Source organism: Lontra canadensis, unplaced genomic scaffold, assembly GCF_010015895.1.
Source record: "Lontra canadensis isolate GAN:19392208 unplaced genomic scaffold, GSC_riverotter_1.0 scaffold8, whole genome shotgun sequence".
Lineage (NCBI taxonomy): Eukaryota > Metazoa > Chordata > Mammalia > Carnivora > Mustelidae > Lontra > Lontra canadensis.
Genome location: NW_022631002.1, coordinates 26,972,338 through 26,993,199, shown reverse-complemented (window position 1 = coordinate 26,993,199; position 20,862 = coordinate 26,972,338). Strand labels below are relative to the sequence as shown.

General features: G+C 49.0%; 1 protein-coding gene across 4 annotated transcripts; it reads left to right on the top strand.

Annotated features, from left to right (window-relative positions):
- Window positions 1–281: 281 nt before the first annotated feature.
- Window positions 282–20,597, top strand: MT4 (metallothionein 4). 4 transcript variants are annotated; one of them, XM_032854633.1, is made up of 6 exons: window positions 3,222–3,261; window positions 4,625–4,663; window positions 12,355–12,478; window positions 18,433–18,499; window positions 19,713–19,778; window positions 20,340–20,597. In XM_032854633.1, exons 4-6 carry the CDS (start codon window positions 18,469–18,471, stop codon window positions 20,429–20,431), a joined length of 189 nt encoding a protein of 62 aa, XP_032710524.1. In that variant the 5' UTR covers window positions 3,222–3,261; window positions 4,625–4,663; window positions 12,355–12,478; window positions 18,433–18,468; the 3' UTR covers window positions 20,432–20,597. The 4 variants fall into 4 exon arrangements, with proteins under 4 accessions (XP_032710525.1, XP_032710524.1, XP_032710523.1 ...); XM_032854632.1 differs by having other exon boundaries at window positions 4,561–4,663; XM_032854634.1 differs by lacking the exons at window positions 3,222–3,261; window positions 4,625–4,663 and adding an exon at window positions 282–321.
- The last annotated feature ends 265 nt before the right edge of the window (window positions 20,598–20,862 follow it).

Below are 20,862 nucleotides of genomic sequence, written 5' to 3'. Positions count from 1 at the left end.
CCAGGTGCCCAAGCCAAAGTCTTATTAGCGTGGTGGGATTGCCACTGAACCCTTTTTTCTTTTGCCTATCTACGCTTTCTTTGTTTCTTCCTTTCCTCCCTCCCTCCATCCCTCACTTTGTCCTGCCCTCTTCCTCCCTCCCTTTCTTCTTTCCTTCCTTCCTTTCCTTTTGAAAAAGTAATATGGTAAAAGTAATTCACCCTTGTTCTTTGTTTTTTTTTTTTTAATAGTAATCTCTACACCTGACGTGGGACTCGGACTCACAACCCTGAGATCAAGACATGCATGTTCCACAAACTGAGGCAGCCAGGCACCCCTAAGGTAAAATTAATTCAAATGCTATAGACAAGCCTCCAGTGTAAGTCTGCCTCCCGGCTGAGCGGACCCTTAGCTGCCCAGCACCCCCTCAGAGATAACCACGACAATTAGGTGTTTCCTGAGTCTCTTTGCAGATGTATCCTGTCCATATACAAACGTGCATGTCTCAGTGGCCTCTTCCCACTTTCCCACCACAAATGGTGGCATTCTGTACCTTGCTGTGCTCACCATTGTGCACCTTGCTTTTCCTCAGTTAACACTGTATATCTTCATGATGCTTCTGTATGGGGACAATAGGGGGTGACCTCATAATTTTAAGGGCTGCCTAGAATTCCATTGCACTGATGTGTCACAATTTCTTGAACCAATCTCCATTGTTACGCAGTTAGTCCTTTTCCAATCTTTTATAAGCAAAAGTACAATGAATTGCACCCACTTCTTCGGCCACAATGTGTAAATAGATTATCTAGGATAATTTCCCACAAGTGGAGGTGCTCCGTGGAAGTCCACAAGCCTTCCCCATCGTGGATGCTGCTGCGGGGGGCCCGTAGGCTGCGCACGCCTAGCTCCTCACTGCCTCTGCACTCGCACACTTCACATTTTCGGATCTCTGCCAATCAGATTTTTAAAAAATGATATCTGGTTGAGGTTTTAATTTGCATTGCTATTATTCTAAGCATAGATGAATATCTCATCACTTGCTCTCAAAGCTGTTTGTATTATTCTGTCATCTCTCCCTGCCTGTGTATGAAGGTCTACATCTTCTACCGCAGACTTAGCCTTCCTACAGAGAAACCCACGGCATTAATCCCAGGCTGAGCCCTCTTTTGGACCCCTCTGCGAACTGAAAAGAATAGGATCTGTATCTCCTGGTGCATCTGGACCAGAGCCATCCTAATGACTCCAGTCTCCTTTCGGGTTTACTAGCTGTAAACCAAGGGCGATAATTTACCATGGGAGTTGGGAACGTGACTCAGCCCAGGCCCAGGCCAGCGCCCCCGCCCCTTCTCAGCCGCCAGCTGCCAGTGCCCAGCCCAGGGCAGGCCTGTCCTGGGACTTTGCAGCACACCTCCTGCCCATTCTTGAAGAACAGAACTTCTTAGTCCCTCTGGATTTCTGTTTTCTCCCCAGGTCTTAAAAAAGCTGTGGTGGGAACAGAATGCTTCATTCAAAGGAAGCCCTGAAAGGCCCTTTTGTGCTGCATCCGGTCCAGGAACCAGCTCAGTGTTCTCTGAAGGAGAAAAGACTTGGGCAAAAGCTGGCATCCTGAGAACCCGGGAGGTCAGGCCCTCGTTAATGAGCCACTGGCGTCCCTGCCTCATTAGTATGCCGACACCAGAGCTGCCGCTCCTCCAAGCGGCCCCTAGAATCACCTCCATGCAGAGGCTGATGTTGAGATGGGATTTTTTGTTTTTCTCCGTCCAACACTTGCAGGGACATCTCTACATATAGGGGCTTTTTCTACCTCGGGACTTGACTGAGGTGGGTCATGGCCGAGCTGTCCATCATTATCTTGATCATACCCTTCTTGTAGGCAGAGCCCAGGGCTTGGAAACAGATAAACGGGTTCAGATCCCCACTCTGCCCCTTCCTGGCTGGATGACCTTAGCAGATGACCTCTCGGGGCTAGTGTTCTCCTTGCAAATACGGATTTATAATAGTACCCACTGTGCGGGTAATGTATTGGTGTCTTAGGACATGGAAAATGTGCAGAAAGGGGATTTGGAGATCACAGAAGAACGAAATTAGAAGGGATTCATTTGCCAGGCTTTTCCTTTGACAAGATCAACCCAAGAAAATAACCACTGAGCTCTTAAAAAAAAAAAAAAAGACAATCAAATCCTAACATTTCGTTTTGGGTTGAAATTCAGAAACTTCTTACTACCCTATTACCTTCAGGGAAAACAGTTAAAAAAATAAAATCAATCAATTAGTCCTTGCCCTTGCTCTGAGGCTCCCTTCCAACCAGCCACTGGCCCCGCTCCCCCAGGAGCAGGTTCCTATCAGCTTCCTTGCCTTGAATCTACCACTCAGCCTGGGGCTCTGTTGGGGTGAGCACAGGTCATCCTGAGATGGGCCACTTTGGCATGAAGATTATTTTGAGCTGAAAGCCATCGAGACCCTGTGGGCTCAAGAGAAGCTTTGCCCCTCCTCCAATTACCTAGAAGAATCTGAATTGGGGGTCTTTTATAGCATAAGGGTTATTACCAGAGCTAAATTTTATCTGAGTGACCCATCTGTATGGCAGGGCAGCCATCTAATTACTGAACATCTGCTTTTCTTCTTCTGGCCCGTGAAGTGCATTCCTTTGCTCTGAAGTCCCAGGCCCCTACCCACTTCTCCCTCCGTTCACGATGACACACAAGCTTCATTTTGTCTGCCTCTCTTTGGAATTTCCATGTGTGTGGAATAGAAATTTGATTTTCTATTAATCTGTCTCAACTCAACTTGATTCTTCGTCTAGCCAGAAGGACATTTGAGGGTACAGGAGTTCTTGCTTCCCCCGCCCCTCCCACAGCTCCAAGGCCCCTGCCAGGGGGCCTCTCTCAGGTGTGTGAACACTTAGAGCTCCCTTACATTCCTCCTGCTGCCCCTGATCATGGAAGTTCCTTCGACCTAGACTATCTTCCCCCATTCTCCTTTCTGCTCTGGCTAACTCTTGCTCAATGACAGATTTCAGCTGAAGCATTCATTTCTGAGGATGGAAGGGGGGCAGTGAGGGGCCTGAACCCCCAGATGGGTTATTTACTCCTATGACCCTTTCTCCAAAGGTTCTGTCTTGTCACACACGCTGCACGTGTGGTTTCTGAGTCCCTGCGGCCATGAGACTGCATGCCTAGAGCCGGCAATGTGACTCACTGCGACTGGCAATGGGAAGGGCTGATGGCGTGAGTGTGCAAGGAAGAAAAGAGGAACAGAAAGGAGGGAAGGAAAGGACAACAGGTTGGTGGGGAGACGTGAATGTACAGAGGAGCCTTCTGGAATCCCACTGCAGAGAGCAGCCACCCCTTCATTTCCCTTCTGGGTAAAGCCCCCCGGAGATGGGGAGAGGTTGGGAGAGATACAGTGGTGGCTCTTGAAGAAACAAGCCCTTTGAAATCCCCTTCTGAACTTTGCTGGGTACTTACTCTTAGAAGCTTCAAAGTGTTTACAAACCCTAATTACCCCCACACGCTGTGGCCCCAGGCAGCCACCAAACTTGGCCTCAGTGTGTCTGTTTTCAAGTTAGGAAACTGAGCCCCACAGTTAAGTTCTTGCCTGGGGCCCAAAGAGGAAATGACCCCAAAAGGCAGCTCATGTTCTCAGGAAACTACCCAATAGAGCAAGAGCTGGAAGCTGAGGGTACTTTGGGCCTCAGTTTACCTATATGAATGAGGGGACACTCCCTGCTCTACAATTCTTAAATTCTCTACTGTGGATTTACTCAGCCCGGGGGTTATAACAAGACAGCACCCAGGCCACATTTGGCCTTAAACGTGTGATGATCTCAGTGTGTTTTTTTTGTTTTTAATAGAAGAGCTTGTAGAGAAATGGAAATTTGAGGATTCTCTCGAAAGATCTAAAGGCGTGGCAACAGTGGGCCCACAGATGCCAGCGCCACAGGTATGAGGCTAGCTGGAGCTAATTGGTGGCTCCTTCCTTTATTTACACGGGACATGTGTGTGCCAGCTTGTCGCAGACCCCAGTGCTCCCCCTTGTCTCTGACCTGGTTTCCTTCACTAGTTCATGAAACCTGCTGAACCCTCTTGGCATTTGAATCAAAGCTCTTGAAATATCTCTTCCCTCTTAGTTACTATCTCTAGCTACATTGGCCTTTTCTGGGTTTCTGGTGAAAGTCAAACTCTTCTCAGCCACAGGAACCTTGCATATGCTGTTCTGTCTACCTGGGACACCCTTCCCACACAACTCTCAGTGAGAGGATCATCTGCTCTGTCTGAATTGGGTTTCCCTTAATATATCTAGAGTAATCTCGCATGCCACATCCCACCTTATAATTATTCACAGGTGTGCTTACTTGCTAGTCTTCTGTCTCCCCTATTAAAATACAAACTCTTGGAGGGCAAGAACTTGCATGTGTTATTGGTTGCTCTGTCTGCAACATGCAGCCTAGAACCTGGTACCCCTTGGGAACTTGGTAAATATTTGTGGCAAGAATGTGTAAATGAATGCATGAGTGGGACCCTACCAGGCCCATGGGATGTCTATTCAGTGACAAGTGGCCAGTCATCACTGTTCCTGCAGGGTTGATAAGAGGATGTCATTTTCCCAGCTTTCTTGTGGCATTTACTCAGGCCCATGTTTGCAGGCACATGTGCTCCTTTTTCCAGAAGCCCTGGGATAAAAGGTGAGTGAGAACATTTCAGGATGTTTGCATTCAAGCCCGGATACATGTGTCAGGCAAGGACAGATGACTAAAGCCATCAAAGAGACAGCAAGACAACAGAGTACAAAACGAGGTTTTTCCACATGCAGAAAAAGAGGCTTGGCTTGAATTAAATCTATAAAGTCCCAGAATGGATGCAGAGAGGGAGGGATGACGGACACCCAACCTCAACCATGAGGAAAAGGGGAGTCTCCCTTGAAGTTTGAAAGAGTTTAAGGCAAAGAAAATCCACCTCCCTCAACCTACTTTATGCAAAGGACCTTCTGATGTCTTCTACCCCAAGACATAGGATGAGCCAAGAATAAAAACAGGTTTAAGAAAGCTACATGGGCACCTGTGGGGCTCAGTCATTTAAGCATCTGACTTCAGCTCAGGTCATGATCTCAGGGTCCTGGGATGGAGCCCCGCATTGGGCTCTGCACTCAGCAGGGAGTTTGTTTCTCCCTCTACCCCTCCCCCAACTTGTGTTTGCTCTCTCTCCCCCAAATAAATACATAAAATCTTAAACACACACACACACACACACACACACACACATGAACTAAACAAACAAAAGAATCCACAAAACTCTAATAATCCTCCCATAAAAAGAATAGGCTATTACCAAAAGTAATGAGCTCCCTCTTACTGGAGGAATACAAGTGAGACCCTAGAAGCCATTTTTATGACTTTTGTACATGGGATTCCAACGTCGGGTACTGCTGAGGTTTTTCACTGGGTGGTTGTGAGTAGGTGAGTACTCGGGCCCTCTGACATTGTAGGCAAAATTTTTCTGGATGAGAATTTTTTTTTCATTATGCAAAGTGTTGGTAAGTTTCTTTAGCTTTCAGAAGGGTTTATGATTCAAAAAAGATTAAAAGTCATTGAGGGAAACTGATGAGGGCACCATTTTCCCAAACTGGCTGCACATTAGAATCAGCTGAAGAGTTAAAAAAAATATGAGACCCTCTCAAACTCCCACTCCAAGCACTCTGCATCAGAATCCCCCCAAAATTGTGTTTCTGAAGGCTCTCATTGGGTGACTCTGATGACCTCAACCAAGCAGTGGTCTGAAGTCTCTTAAAAATGGTAACCAAAGGCCTCAGTGAATTTTAAGCAACTTTGCACCCCCAAAGCTTTAAAATTCCAAGACGGAGGTCACAAAACAGGGCCCCATGGGCTGCTTTGGCTCATGAGTTTGTTTTTTCAAGTGGAGAGTGAGTATTTAAAAACAGTAAACAACTTTGGTCAGTGGTTAAAAATTGGGATCGTTCATACACATACACACACACACACACACACACACACACACAATTCAGATTTCCAACATCTCCTACAAAATGCAATACATTTCTCCTATAAATCCCCTAGAAAAGAGCTGACAAATTTAAACCCTCATTCCCAAATCTCAATATTAGACTAAAGCTTACCATGTTTGCCACAGGCCCCACCACTCCCTGCTACATATAGTCAACTTTCTTTGCTCGTAAGAGTTAACTGCCTAGTCCCTGCAGGCACTTTAGTTGGAGACTATTTGAAACTTCCCAGAAGTTTACCAGCTTGAGGGATTGTTGACTCCAAGGTGTTTCCCAAAAATGAGACAGAGGCTGGCTGTTCTTGGCCGAGTTGGGAACGGAGGGGCCATTAGGTCTGCACTTTCCCCAGCCCCCTGCCTCCCACCCTGTTGACATCTAGGAGTTGTCCTTTAACTCCGTCTAACACTGGGCCAAGGACTTCAAAGCCACACAAGATTCAAATTGAGTTGACACTAATCCCCTTTGGCCTCAGCCTGTTTTTCCGTGCCAGGCAGAAACTTCCCGCCTCTGCTCGCTTCCTATTAAAATTAACAAGCGTTGCAGGCAGGCATCAAAGGCAGGGTTGTGTCTTTAATATTCCAGGCAGGCCCAGGCTGTGATCACAGCCCCTCCCCCCGTCTTCCTCTCTTCCAACTGAATTGGGGAAAATGGTTCGGCTGGGAGTGCCAGAATCAGAACATTGGCCATCCTTGTCTGTTTGATACTGGCACCAAGGAAAATTCCAGGGCCGGCAGAACATCTTCACAGCAATTTTCTTCAAAGTGCCCTGCAAAAACTGGCCAATTACTTGTAAGAGGCAGCCTTAGAAGGTTGTGTTATTATCCCTATTTTACTAGTAGGGACATGGAGGTCAAGTGGCCTGCCCCTGGCCGGAGAGAGACTGAGAGCGAGAGAGAGAGTGAGATGGATAGAATCAAAGCAATGGCAGCCTCAGTGTCCATCTGAGGCTCACACAGACCTGTATCTGGTTCGGGAATTGTAGCACACCCAGGCATTCATGCCCAGCCCGGTTTTCGTGACCATCCTCCCGTTCTCATGCTGGGCTTCCCAGACCTGAGCTGCAGGAAGACAGAAGGTCAGTAACCCCACAGGGGGCAAGCAGCTCTGTAATCAACCCCTCTACCACACAGAAAACGACTGTGGTGGCTAATTATTCTCCTATACAACCCCCAATCTCTTGTCTTTTGTTTTTTTTCTCCCCCCCCCATAACATTAATTGGGGATGATCTGATTATTTTCAGAGAACCACGTATTTATCCTGGAGTGATTCACAAATTGAATAACTAGTACACTATGGTCCCGACTTATCAGCGGAACCCGGACAGGTGGGAAGGGGCTGGGTGGTTGCAGGTTTGGTCCCTCCCAGCCTGAGACACCTGTTCAGACAGAAGTCCACAGACACCACCACCCCCGCCAAGATTGTGGAACCAGAGGAAGCACTGGAGGTCTAGCAAGAGGTCGGCCACTGTAGGCAGAGCTCACTACAGAGGCTGTAGGTCCTGAGCTGCTCTATGCCCATCCGCATATTTGGAGGAAAAGCGCAGCCAAAAAGGGCCTGCAGACAATGAACAATTAGTGGAGTTTCTCGAAAAAGTGGTTTTGATCCCAATGCTTTAAATACGAACTGCTTTTCTGTGACTTCGGCTGAGGGAATCGCCCCTCCAGAAATCATAGTGTCAGGCATCTTCCCAACAGCTGTCTCTTTAGCAGCCCCCAGAACAGAGCGAGGAGGGGCCTGAGCAGAGACCTAGCTGTGGCCACCTCCTCGGTGTTTTGGGGAAACTGAGGCCCCCGGCAGAGAAGTAAACTTGTGAGTGAGTGACACCAGGGAGTGAATTTAGAGGACTCAGTTGCCCTGAGTCCCAGGCCAGTGGTCTTGCCTTAGAAGAGAGAAGAAGATACAAGAGAAAAAGTGAGATGTGTGAAGGTAGAGGGGAATGAGAGAGGACATGAAGGGGAAGGAATGCAGAGTGAGTAAGAGAAGATGGGGAGGGGAGAGGTGGCTTCAGGACAGACTCTCTGCTTTATTGCACCACCCAGGCACATGGTTCTGTGATGCCTGCCGATGGTCTTTCCCCTGGGCATCTTGGCTCCCCAATTATACCATAAAACCTTCTTTGTACCCCTGGGTGAGGCATGGGGCACCATGTGGGGCCCTAAGTGGTTGCTTCATCTGAGAGGTGGTTCTGGGAATGGGCACACTTGATAGTCCGTAGGAGGTTTCTGAAGCCCGGGGAGGTTTGTTTCCTCGATGCATCACCTCACCCAGCTGATCTGCACCTGGGGGTGAGGTTGGGGATGGATGATAGGCGAGGCACGCCCCCACTCAGAGCCTCAGGCTCCCTATCTGTAGACGGGTTTGGGATTGAGAGGGTGTTTAGACCACATTATTGCCCTTAACAGCCCTGGTGTTCTAGAATTATGCTAATTCCAGTTCTTCTGTCTTCTGCTTCTCTCTTTCTTCAGGCATTCCTGAGAGGCATTACAAGGCAAATCCAGAACCCCTTCCTATAAATACATTTCAGCTGGAAGGAAGGGTTTCTAAACAAAGGGGATAAAATGCAGAAGCCTAAAACCAATTTTGCCCACGTCACCATTCCCCCAGGGGCTGAGTGACTGCTTGCAGAGAACTTGAAGGCTGAGGATATGCTTTGGGTGGCCCCTCCACTCCCCACCCAACCCTGAGTGGCCTTCCTAGGGACATACCTGGGTGTTCATCTTCTTCATCCCCAAGGTCACTTTGAGCCTTCTGAACGGGGAAATCATTAAAAACCAGTAATGTGGGGATGCCTGGGTGGCTCAGTCATTAAGCATCTGCCTTTGGCTCAGGGCATGATCCCAGGATCCTGGGATCGAGTTCCATATCAGGCTCCTTGCTCAGCAGGGAGTCTGCTTCTCCCTCTGCCTGCCACTCCCCTTGCTTGTGTGCTCTCTCTCTCCCTAACAAATAAAAAAATTAAAAATCTTTAAAACAAGCCAGTAACCTGGGAAGACAAAGGCAGGCCGTGTGGCCAAGAAAGTGATATAAACTGGTCCCAAAGTCAGATCCGTTAGTGTGCTGCCCCACTGAGCTCTCATGGAATGCAGTGTGTCAGCAAAAATCCTGGACCACAGAGAGGGGCCCCAAATAGCCAAAAATCTTATGATAGTATGCTCAGCCTCAGTAGCAATTAGGAAAGTGTAAATCAGTAACCAGGGAAATGCCATTTTATATCTGTCAGGCTGATGAAAATTAAGTCCGAAAATACCAAGTGTTAACAAGGACATGGACAAGGACACTCAGAGGGGACATTGGTCACAGGAATGTAAATTTTTGGTGAGCAATTTGGGAATATCTAGGAAGGTAACATAAGCACATGACCTTCCATCCAGCAACTCTGCTTCCAGCTTTACCCCCCAGAGAAACTGTAGCACATGTCACACAAGAAACCACATGTGTGTGACAATCCATTGCAACAATGTTCATAATAATGGAAAAGGGGAAACACTGAAATGGTCATCAGCAGGGAAAAGGATTGAACTGTGAAGCAGTCTTATAAATAGAATACTATGGGGTCGCCTGGGTGGCTCAGTGGGTTAAGCCTCTGCCTTTGGCTTAGGTCATGATCTGAGGGTCCTGGGATCGAGCCTTGCATTGGGGGTCTCTGCTCAGCGGGGAACCTGCTTCCCCCTTTCTCTCTGCCTGCCTCTGCCTACTTGTGATCTCTGTCTGTCAAATAAAATCCTTAAAAATAAATAAATAAATAGAATGCTATGACACAGTTAAAATCATAAATTTCAAAATACTGGACCAAAAAAAGCAACCAAAAAAAAAAAAAGGTTGTAAAAGGCTCCATGAGGAATGATGCCATTTTATGTGAGGTTACAAACTTGTAAAACAAGACCATGTAATTTTTATAGGTACATATATGTGTAGTAAAAGTAGAAAAACATGCGTGGGCATGGTAAACACTTCAAGAAATTAGTTCCTGGGTTTGGTGGTGGGGTCAGAACAAGATATGGGAAGTTTACGTGGGAGGTTTCCACTCTTTGTTTTGTTCTTTAAGTCTTTGAAATGAATAGGACTTATTGTTAATATTTGCTAACTGGAAGTTTACATATCCGATTTTCAATTCTTATCTGTTTTTCAGATCATCCAGAATATAAATAATAATTGTATAAAACGAGAGAAAACGAGGAAGGGCATTGGGCTAGAGTTCCCATTCAGATTCCAGATCTACAAGCACCCATCATTCCCTTGGGCAACTCAGGTAGCCTTGAAGGCAAGGTCTGTGTGATGGTGTTCCCACTGGTTCTAGTGGCAGCACTGTCCCCACCCCAGATCCAGTTATTATGTGAGAGGAGGTGGATGAAATGAATAAGGCAAAATGGAGTTTAAAAAGAGCAGCTGCCCCATTTTTTAAAAAAGATTTTATTTATTTATTTGAGAGAAAAAGAGCATAAGCAGAAGAAGAGAGACAGACAAGCAGACTCCTCACTGAATGAGAGCCTGACACAGGGCTCTACCCCAGAACCCTGGGATCGCGAACTGAGCCAAAGGCAGATGCTTAACTGACTAAGCCACCCAGGCGCCCCTGCCCCATTTAAATACAGGAGAGGAGGGATGAGAACATCCCGTCTGCACCAGCCCCTGCAGTACGCCTCCATGAACCCCCAGGGCTGTGAACATGCACCGGGTAAAAACTCCCACATTTCACAAGGAGCTCAGAGCTTACCTGAACTGGGAGAAATGAAGGGCTCGAGACCAGAGTAAGACAAGTGAGGCACCCAGGGCACAAAATCTAAGGAGCTCCTCACTCTCAAGGTCATTCAAGCACCATCCCACACATGCGTGCCCTACATCCCACTCGCCTTCTCTTTTTCCGATAGCTATTGACGTACTTATCGCCCCTGCTGGCAAGCAGGCTTCTGATGACCAGGCCCCGTGTCTGACTCACTTACCCCATCCAGAGGGCTAACCTGAGGCCTAGTGCACAGTGGGCCCTGAATGTTTGCTGAATGATTGATGGAAGGGAGGGAGGGAGGGCAAGGACAAAGGAAGGATGGATGGACAGATGTGAGCCTCTTGCCCCATCTCCAAAGCCCTTTTCTGGGCTGCCAGCCAACCCGGGCCAGCAGCTTTGCTGCTGGGGGCAATGAGTATGGGTAATTGTTGGCTTTGGCCTTACTCATCCTTCCTTTAGGGCCATGTGCAAAGCAGAGGGTTTCACTTGCCCAGTGGGTACTGAATTACAGCCCTGTAGCTGGAGTCCTATGTAATTAAGCAGCAGCCACAAACTCCAGAGAGTCTGTGAAGTCTGCTGAGCACACAGGTGATTGGGCATCGAGCAAGATGGTGCTTAATTAGACTTGGCCTGATTTTTACGATCCACAGAACTGAGATCCAGGTCCTCAGAGGCTGGTCATGCACTGGTTAAGGGGTTCTTTACCCAGGTTCCATAAATGGAAGTAGGGGCCTGGAAAACAGAATTCTGTGTGTGTGTGTGTGTGTGTGTGTGTGTGTGTATTTTGATTGGAGGGAAGAGGCTTTCTTGGAGCTATCCTGAGACAGAACTGCCCCAGAATCCCTGGCAGGTGCAGCTTTCTCTGTCTGTTGGGTGACGGTTACCCACCGTCACCTTAGCTGTTGGAACAAATGTCTAGAAAAATATATTTATGTATATATAAATGTGTAAAAATAAAAAAGGAAATGTGAAGAACCTTAGAGTTTATCAAAATCTGCAGAACCTCTTCCTAATGATAAGATCTTCAGAATTTGGATCACAGAGGAGGAGGCATCTTGTTAGCCCAGCAGGGGAAGAGTAATAATGCATGGGGAAGGAGGGCGCTGCACCTGCTCCTCTCAACCAGCCTCCTACCCCAAAGCCCAGCCCGTCAGGGTTTGGGGCTCTGTCACCCCTCTGTGCCATGCTTTTTTCCAGGCTAGGCCATGGAACAGATTTGTGACAAAGATATTTGCCCTTAACGTTCTTCACGGCTTCCAACCGCTCCTTTGACTTTTCTATGCTCGCATCTCCTGTCCTGCTCCTTCCACTTATTATCATCTCCCTTCTAAAGATGACAAACTGATGTTTGGAAAGGTCACATGCCTTGCCAAAGCACTGAGGGCAAATTCCAGGTATATCTGACTCCATATCAAGCCGCCTATGAACATACCACGCCACCGCAAACACAAAATCTTAATAATAGCTACCATTCCTTGAGCACTTGTATGTTAAATGTCTGCTCCATGAGGAGACCCAGTGACCCCCATTTTGTAATTGGGGTTCACAGAGATAAGGGAGATAGAAGAGTCAGGATGCTAACCATGTGCAAAGGACCCCTGCCTATAATATTTGCTGTGCTCTCTCTTGCTAGAGTGTGAAAGGCTGCTGAGAAGCCTACGATCAAGTATGAGGACAACCAGACCATGGCTCACCATCTGGAGGATAATGGCCGATGAAGCTGGGAGGCAGGGACAAGCAAACTATACCTCTGTGAGGTACCATTACACTTCTTCACACTTACCAGATGGGTAAACATTTAGAAGTCTGAATACAGGAAGCACTGGAGGAGGAAATGGGGAAATGGGAACTCTCAGAAATTGCTTGAGGGAAATTAGTATAAATTAGTATAAGATCTTGGGAGATCTTGGGAGACCACCACCTAGCCATCCCTCCAGGGATGAGTGAGTTTTGCATACTGGTGTACATGACATGAATGGTGACCTTCCCTGCAGTATTTCTGTAATAAAGAAAACATGCTACAGGGGTCTAGGGAAGGGAAGATGTAAGGGGGCCAGTTAGGAAACGAGCTGAATCTTCCCGGGGGATGATGATGGCCCAAACTGGGTAGCAGGGGTGGAGGTAGACAAGACTGAGAGGGGAGCTGGTTGGAGGTGAGGTGGGGAGCAGCAGCTCATTTGGGGACGGGGTTTGAGATGCTGTTCAACATCCACATGCAGATGTTGGATAACAGCTGGAAATATGGGGCTGGAGTTCAAAAGAGAGGCCAGGGCTAGAGATATAAACTGGGAGTCACTAGCACACAGACAGTGTTTAAAGCCGTAAGCCTGTTAATTTTTTATTTCTTATAAATAAAAGAGCTATAGCAAATATGACCATGTTGACATCTGTTAATTCTGGGTGGTAGATATGATGGTGGTTATAATACCCTTCTTTGTACTTTTTAGTAGGTTTGAACTCTTTAATAATAAAGTTAATTAATAAATAGTTTATAAGGCCACAAGGCTCCAAACAGGTGACCAGTTCTGTGAGAAGTGCCTCGGACCTAAAGCGTGGGTACTAGTAACGAATTGAGGAATCAAGTTCAGGTCCTCCACTGCCAGGAACCTAAGTGCAATGACTAGAGGTTGACCCTGTTTCCCCATTTGAACAACAAAAGCTGGCCCACAATATCTCAGGGTTCTTTTGGGGATAAACATCCGGGATTCAAGCTGGTGCCCCATAGGGTCCCTGATGGCCTGGATGGTATCCACCCACCTTTCATGCCTAGTCCTGCAGATAAGGCCAGAAATACCCCATGGGGGCTCTGTAGGTAGAGCCCATAGAAATAGAGCCCAGAAATACCCCATAGGGCGCTCTGCTTCCAAACAGATGAAAACTGTACCAAGGGGAGTCAGAAAGGATAGGACCCCACAGTCCCCAGCCCTCGAGAACACAAAAGGAATTAGGCTGAGCTTAAAAGGAGGGAACTTCAGTGACAGAGTAGAGACTTTTAGTGATGATATTTGAAAAGTGATTTTTTTGTTTTTTGTTTTTTTTAGGATTTTATTTATTTATTTATTTATTTATCTGGGAGAGAGCGCAGGGGTGGGGAAGGACAATTAGAGAGAAGGAGAGAACCCTCAAGCAGACTCCCCACTGAGCGCAAGGCCCAGTGTGGGGCAAGATCTCATAGCCCCTAGACCATGACCTGAGCTACAACTAGGAGTCAGATGCTTAACTGACTGAGCCACCCAGGCGGCCCACCATATTTGGAAAGTCTGCACGCGTCCCCCTCAGAACCCCAAGACAGACGGCAGAATAGTCCGTGAGCCTGAAACATACAAACGGGTGGGGGGCTGAACCCGTCTGCCGGGTGTTAACAGTATTCCTACTGCTAATAAGTGCGTATTACTACTACACATTCTCCTGCCTAACCCTCACAAGGACAGTGCCATAGGATTATCGTTTTCATTAGCCAGACGAGAGTGCTGCAGGCTCAGAGAGGTCAAGCCTCTTGGCCCACATCACACAGCAAAGAAGGAGCCGAGTCTGGCCGCAGAACTCTGAATCTCAAGCTCTTCACAGCTCTTGCTGAGCCGTAGGTTCCTCTCCATCTCCTCCACGAGAGCCAGGGAAGACAGCTGAGATGTAACTCTGGGAACTCTGGGAACTCTCATCGGCCCATAACTGGGCGGCAGCACTCTGTGAGTCTGGCCACGGGGATGCTGAGATGAGGAAGTGCAGCCTTTGTTCTTGTGAAGTGTGTCCTCTGGAAAGAGAGGTCAGTATCTAAACCAGCATAACAAAACCGATGGCTCCAGGCTGCTCCGGGCTGGCTGGGGGCATGTATGTCCAGAGGCTCCCTGTGTAGGAAAAGATGGTGATCCCAGGAGCAAAACACGGACCAAGGTGTGGAGTCCCGGCACAGGGTTTTTCTCCGACCTCAGCACCTGGCCCAACCTTCATTCCTGAGCCGTGAGTGCCAGAAACTTTCTGGCAAAAAAATGCTGGGCTCAGGAACATGGGGCCTTAAGCTTTTACCCTGATGGGAAGGGGAGACTATGGAAACCCTGTCATTTCGTGTGTTGTAGGTCCAGGGGTATTAGCTGGTTCTTGGGAACAACCTGTTTCATTGTTCTGAAAAAAAACCCTCGACGTAGGCACGAAGGTGAGGCCATACCTGGAGGAGATACTTAGGGCTGCGGCTCAAAGGAGCTCCCGCTACCGTGTGATGAGGGGAGAGAGGCTGCAGCCTGCACAGAAGTTCTTACCTCGGGACCCCTTGGGCACGGTGCGAGGGTGGGAGTCTGGGTTCACCAACAAGATTTAAGAGATGCACAGAACCTCTGAACCTGTGGGGGGAAATGTTGTGGTTTGGGGCCTTTTTTTCTGGGTAAAGGATCAAGAGCTTCCATCAGATTTTCATAGGACTCCTTGAAAACCCCAAGAAAGCGAAGGATCACTTCTTTCAAGATTAAATAATACTTCTTTGAAATATACATTTTCTTCTTTTTTTTTTTTTAAAGATTTTATTTTTTTTTTGTTTGACACAGAGAGAGAGCAGCAGAGGAAGCGAGAAGCAGTCTTCCCGCTAAGCAGGGAGCCCGATGCAGGACTCCATCCCAGGATCCCGGGATCATGACCTGAGCGGAAGGCAGAGGCCTGATAGACTGAGCCCCGCAGGCATCCCTGAAATACTAATTTTCTAAGCGCGGATTTAAGCTCTGCCTGCAGCCATTGCATGTTTTCAAGGTGATGCATGTATTTTTGTTTTTATGCTCCATGCAAAAATCTGGAGCTGAGACCCAGAAGACATGCAAAAGGGACCTGTGGGTGTGCTTCCCCAGGCACTGGAAGGACTGTGCAACCAGGACAGGACAGCGGACAGCCTGGGGCAGAGTTCAACATGAACTTGACTGCCTGAAGCTACACAAAATCGTTTCAATCTACGCAGCGCAGAACCTGGGAAATAGCTTCATGCTACCTACGGGATTGAATTTGGAGATTATCATTCAGTTGGGGCCTTAAGCAACATCACGGAGTCAATCATGTGAGGAAGAAGCCATTCCTGACTCAGAGAGGAAAGAGGGAGGAGAGTTGGTTTGGATGAAGGTGAAGGAAAATCCCTTCCTTGCTCTGGGCTCGCAGGTTAGGCTAGACCCTGTAAGGCATTGATATCTGCTGCAGGGGACACGTGCAGGAGGTGGGGGGAGGCTGGTCCTGCCAAGACATGGGCTGGGAATGCGGGCCCAGGGAGACGAAACCAGCCTCTGAGCTCTGAGAACAGTCCTACGAAGGCAGGGGTTTCCCGGCCTGAGATGTCCTCCTGACCTTCTCAACGAACTGTAAGCTCTGGTGTTACTCACCCTTGGCTCCCCAGTGCCCAGCACAGTGCTGGCTCTCAGAAGAAGGTGAGTGAATGGAATCTGCCTGGATCCCCTGGAAGGCTATAAACTCGTCGCAGGCAGGGCCCATTTCTACATCAACACAAGACAACCCCTACCTACCCTTCCTGTGCCTTGCTGGTGTCCAGTGGGGCTGAATGCCTTTGTCCTCCCTGGAACTTCTTAGCTCAAACCCATGGTTTCAGCAATCCTTCTACATAATGGATGATGGAGACCCCATAAATGATGGAGACCCCAGCAATTTACAAGGAGGAGGAACTGTCGCCATTGGTCTGGCCATGCCCCATCTTTTTAGCCTTTCTGAAGGGTGACGGTATTTTTCAGGAGAGGTCCTCAGTACCCACAGGCAGGAGCCTCGTGCATTTATTTGTCCACTTCTCACTCACTCCCATGCTCACTCCCATCTTCAGTCATCTTACTCTTCATCTCATTCGTTCATTTCCTAAACGTTGTGCAGACCACTTCAGAATCGAGATGCTTCCGACACAGGGCTTGCCTCCCAGAGCTCTGAGATTGGGACACAGAGCACGAGACCCATGAACGCACTCACACAGTGGAGTAAAAAGTAGTAAATGGCATGAGAAATATACAGACCAGTCACAGAGGGGTCCCAGAAGGAAAGGTTTCTTCTAGGTGAGAAAGGGAGAGATCAGATGCAGCTTCCTGGAGCAAGGGTCAGCAGCCACAGCTCCAGAATCTCTTCATGGAGATGGGGTGAGGGTGGCAGAATCTGGGGGCAGCTTGAAGCTGCATCATCAGGAGGGCCCGTTCCATAAGACTGAAGATCAGTCAGCTGCCTGATCATGATGAGATCGGGGGCTTCATTCACCCACAAAGTATCCCCTTGCTTCTCCCACTCAAGTAATGGCATCTGATTCATGCCTCAGTAAATGAGGAGGATTTATTTGGACTCAAGGTGGAAGGGAAAAGGATGAACACCTGACAGGAGCAAAGGCCTGGAGGTGGAAAAGTTCAAGGCCAAGTACAGAGAAACCGGATTCCTTACGTTTTGGTGGAGGGGGTAGAAGGGAGGAGTGGACAGTGACCTTGGAGAGGTAAGTTGAACCTGGAACGCAAGACTATGGTGTCTGGGCTTCAGTTAGCAGAGGGTGAGAGCCACTGAAGGTTTTGAGCAAGAGAATAACATGGCCAGTGTTATCTGGGGGCTAGATCTCTGGGGCGGAGTGGAGAACAAAGAGGAGAAGGCAGGCCACAGGAGGCTGATTCCAGACCCCTCCTAATGTTTGTGGCCAGGGGTGGGAGGGTGTGTGTGTGTCAGAGCAATAGTGTAAATGGAGGTTCCCATGTCAATGGCTAAAATACCTAAAAGTTATAAATCAAATGAACAAATAAAATACTTTCTATCCCCCAGCCCTCCAAAGAGAGCTTCATAGCAAACTGAAGGGCCGGGTTCAATGTTTAATTCTCAAATCTTCACACAGGATGGTGCCCAGAGATCCGCCCCATGGCCCCAACCCCCAATCTGGGGCCCATGTCCAGTCTTTTTCCATCCCTACCTCCTTCCCTCACTGCACGAGACCCCACATATACCCATAGGCACCCAGCCCACACATCCAAACTCTGTTCATACCCCCAGCACACGGCTACCTCCAGCCAGCCTTCAGGCCTAGAGGGACACACACTGGCTGCCCATCTGCCCTTTAGGAGCCTAGGGCAGAGGTCCAAGCAAACCCTTGAAAGCAGACTGGCTTGGGATGAGAGAAAATTCCAGAATTCAGCATGTTACATGTGTGGTCTAGAAGGAGAGGTTGCACACTCCCATTGGGCACGTGCCCCTTACTTCTGGCCTTCTCACTCGGGTCTGGGGGACATGCCAAGATAAGGCCTGAGTGGAGTATTCTAAAGCCCACAACTCCAGATAGGGGCCCCCTTTTGCCCACGGTAAGGGCTTTCATGACCAGGGGAGACAAAAATGAAGCCCTGTGAGCCAGGCCCTGTGAAGGAAGGAGGGAGCAGAAATAGCAGATTGCAGAGGACTTGGAGACCAAACAGGTGTACCTGCCAATCCGAGCACTGTGAGTGCCGCTGGAGCCTGAACCTGGCTCCTTGACACCTTGGCACGTGGGTAGATGGCGGGTGCAGCCACCTGCACCCCTTGTGAGAAGCATTTGTATGACTGTACTGCTCGTCCTCTCCTCTGCCCTCCTTCTGCCCGCGCTCTCCAACCCCCAGCCTGCAGCGTCTGGCTGGGCCGTGTGCAGGGCGTCTGGCCCCAGGGACAGGTGGGGTGCGCCCAAGTGCACACCTACACAGCTATAAATAGGGAGCCTCTGGCAGTGGCTCACTCAGCTTCTCTTCCCCAGCCGTCACAGCACTGAAGCCTCTTGGACGCCTGGACCATGGACCCCGGGGAATGCACCTGCATGTCTGGTGAGTAAGGATGCCCAGTCTGGGGTCCTGGAACCTTGCACCAGCTTCCAATATGGAGCCCACAGGACTCTGATAAATATTTCTCTTCCTCCAATTAGGAGCTGCCCATGGGGTTTGTCTCAGACTGGCGACCTCTGGTGTGGTGCCCACTCAGTTGCCTACCAGGCTGATTTGCTAAAATTGAGACCTTGGCTCAAGGGGCACTTAGTGTCAGGCCCCTAGGGGCAGCCACCACAGTCAAGGGCCTGGCAATCTGGTTTGGGTCCCTTGATGCCATTCACTCCTGACATTTCATATTCCTGAGCCCCCGTATCCTCATCTGAAAACTAGGGTCACTCCTCCCCAGCTGCCCACCTCCCAGGGCTGCTAAGAAAGTGCTAAAATCACAAGGCACTTGCAGAGGTCAGGGGAGTCATTGGAAGTTTTATGTGGACTCCCGAGTCTCTGAATCCCCTTAATTCCGTGGAAGCACATAGCACGGGAGGAGATAGGTCAAAGTTTGGAGGCATCTTGGGCTTTGGAAATGGCATCAAGAATTCTCATTAAACCTCTCCGGTCCTTAGCAGGACATGTCTGTACCCCAAACTTGCCCAAGAGACAGAAACTTCCAGCATTTGACGCTCAAAAGTTGACGCTCCAAATGATAAGTGGAATGATTTTTTTTTAAAGTGCAGATGGTTTTTATATGAAAAATGGTTGCAGCTCTCGCTTTAAGGTTATTAAGGTGTCCCTGGTCTTTCTCCTGCCCATTCAGGGTTTCTGTCTTGCCTGATGCCTTGAAAAGGTAAAGAGGGTATACAAGGCTTCCACAGTCCCTGGGGGACCTCATGCTTGGTGACTTGGCCTGGTTTAGTGGTTCTCAAACCTGATCATACCTCAGAATCATCTGGGTTGCTTTTTAAGATATGATTCCCTTTCTCCACCCAGACTTATGAATCAGGATATCAAGGGTCAATCTCATGAATCTGCATTTTAGCAAGTATCCCGGCTGAGGGGCCCAATGCAGCCACCCCAGTTTCCATCCAGGGACTGTGGCTGGGAACCATCCAAGGGCCCACGCCCCGGGGGTGATGTTCAGGGGACATCTCCATCCTCTTGTCCAGCCACTCCCCAAAGACAGGCCAGAAACCCTGGCACTATGACAGATTGCTGCACACCTTGCATCCCCATTTGACCTCAGTCCTCACGCTTAGGGCTCTGTTCTTTCTTCTAGGAGGAATCTGCATCTGCGGAGACAATTGCAAATGTACAACTTGCAACTGTAAAACATGCCGAAAAAGTGAGTTATGCTGACCCGGGGCACTGCTGGCCAGAAGCTAGGAAAGTCTTTTCCCTCCCTTCCCAACCCTGCAGCCATGGTGGGATTAAGCGGGTTCTGGAGGGCTTGGACCCGTTTGGGAGGGATCTGAAATGACAGCTGAGCTGAGGCCTGAGGGGCTAAGCTCCTAAGGGGAGGACAGCCTCACCTGGGGGTGAGGGCGTCTGAGGAGTTGTGGGTGTTCGAGGAGGAAGAGGGCTTCAGGGAGATCCTGCTGTGCCCAGTGCTGAAAGGGATTGAGCACTGACGGGGAGTCACGAGCTCTGGGTTTTATTTTTAGATCTGCCACTGACCTATGATCTTGAGCAAGCCCCTTCCCCTCTCTGCAAGTGGTAAACTCCCGATGACCCTGGAGATCCCTCCTGGTTCTGACATCCCACAGCTTGCTGCCCTGGGGTTTTCTGCTATTGTGGATTGAAGCCTGTGGCCTGCTCTGCCCTTCCTACTTTCTCTTAAGCGGTGGGAGAGGACGCGGAAAAAGTTGACCCCAAACTGACCTGTCCCATCTCCTGACCCTTCCAGGCTGCTGTCCTTGCTGCCCTCCGGGCTGTGCCAAGTGTGCCCGGGGCTGCATCTGCAAAGGGGGCTCGGATAAGTGCAGCTGCTGCCCCTGAAACCCATCTGTTGTGCTGGGGGCCGAGGCCCAGGAAGCATCTGTACAGTGCCTTAGTCGAGAAGTTGGAATTATTGTACTATAGGTTATGCTTTTTATATATTTGCTCAGATGCGGTGTTGGTGTGCTTCATGTAAAGTGCTGGAAAAATAAAGGTCTCACTCATGGTTGTCTGGTGGCTCAGAGCACTGTTTTCCCCTAATCCAGCAGGACCACGAAGGGCTGACACCATTGCATACGGTAAGCGCCAGCCTGCACCCCGTCGGCAGGTGCCTGCTAACCCCAGGATCCCGCAGCTCTGCCTGAGGGGGCTTTCTCCTGCCGTGTGATCTTGCTTGGTGCATGCACAGAGCAGCCCAGGAGTACTGGGGAGTCAGTGCCCCTGGGAACAGCCCTTAGCTGATGACAAACGAGAGTTGGCAGATACATACC

Coding starts and splice junctions, on each gene's coding strand:
- MT4 (XM_032854634.1), top strand. CDS start 18,469: ATGGACCCCGGGGAATGCACCTGCATGTCTG. Junction 18,500..19,712: donor GGAATGCACCTGCATGTCTG/GTGAGTAAGGAT, acceptor TCTTTCTTCTAG/GAGGAATCTGCATCTGCGGA. Junction 19,779..20,339: donor CTGTAAAACATGCCGAAAAA/GTGAGTTATGCT, acceptor TGACCCTTCCAG/GCTGCTGTCCTTGCTGCCCT.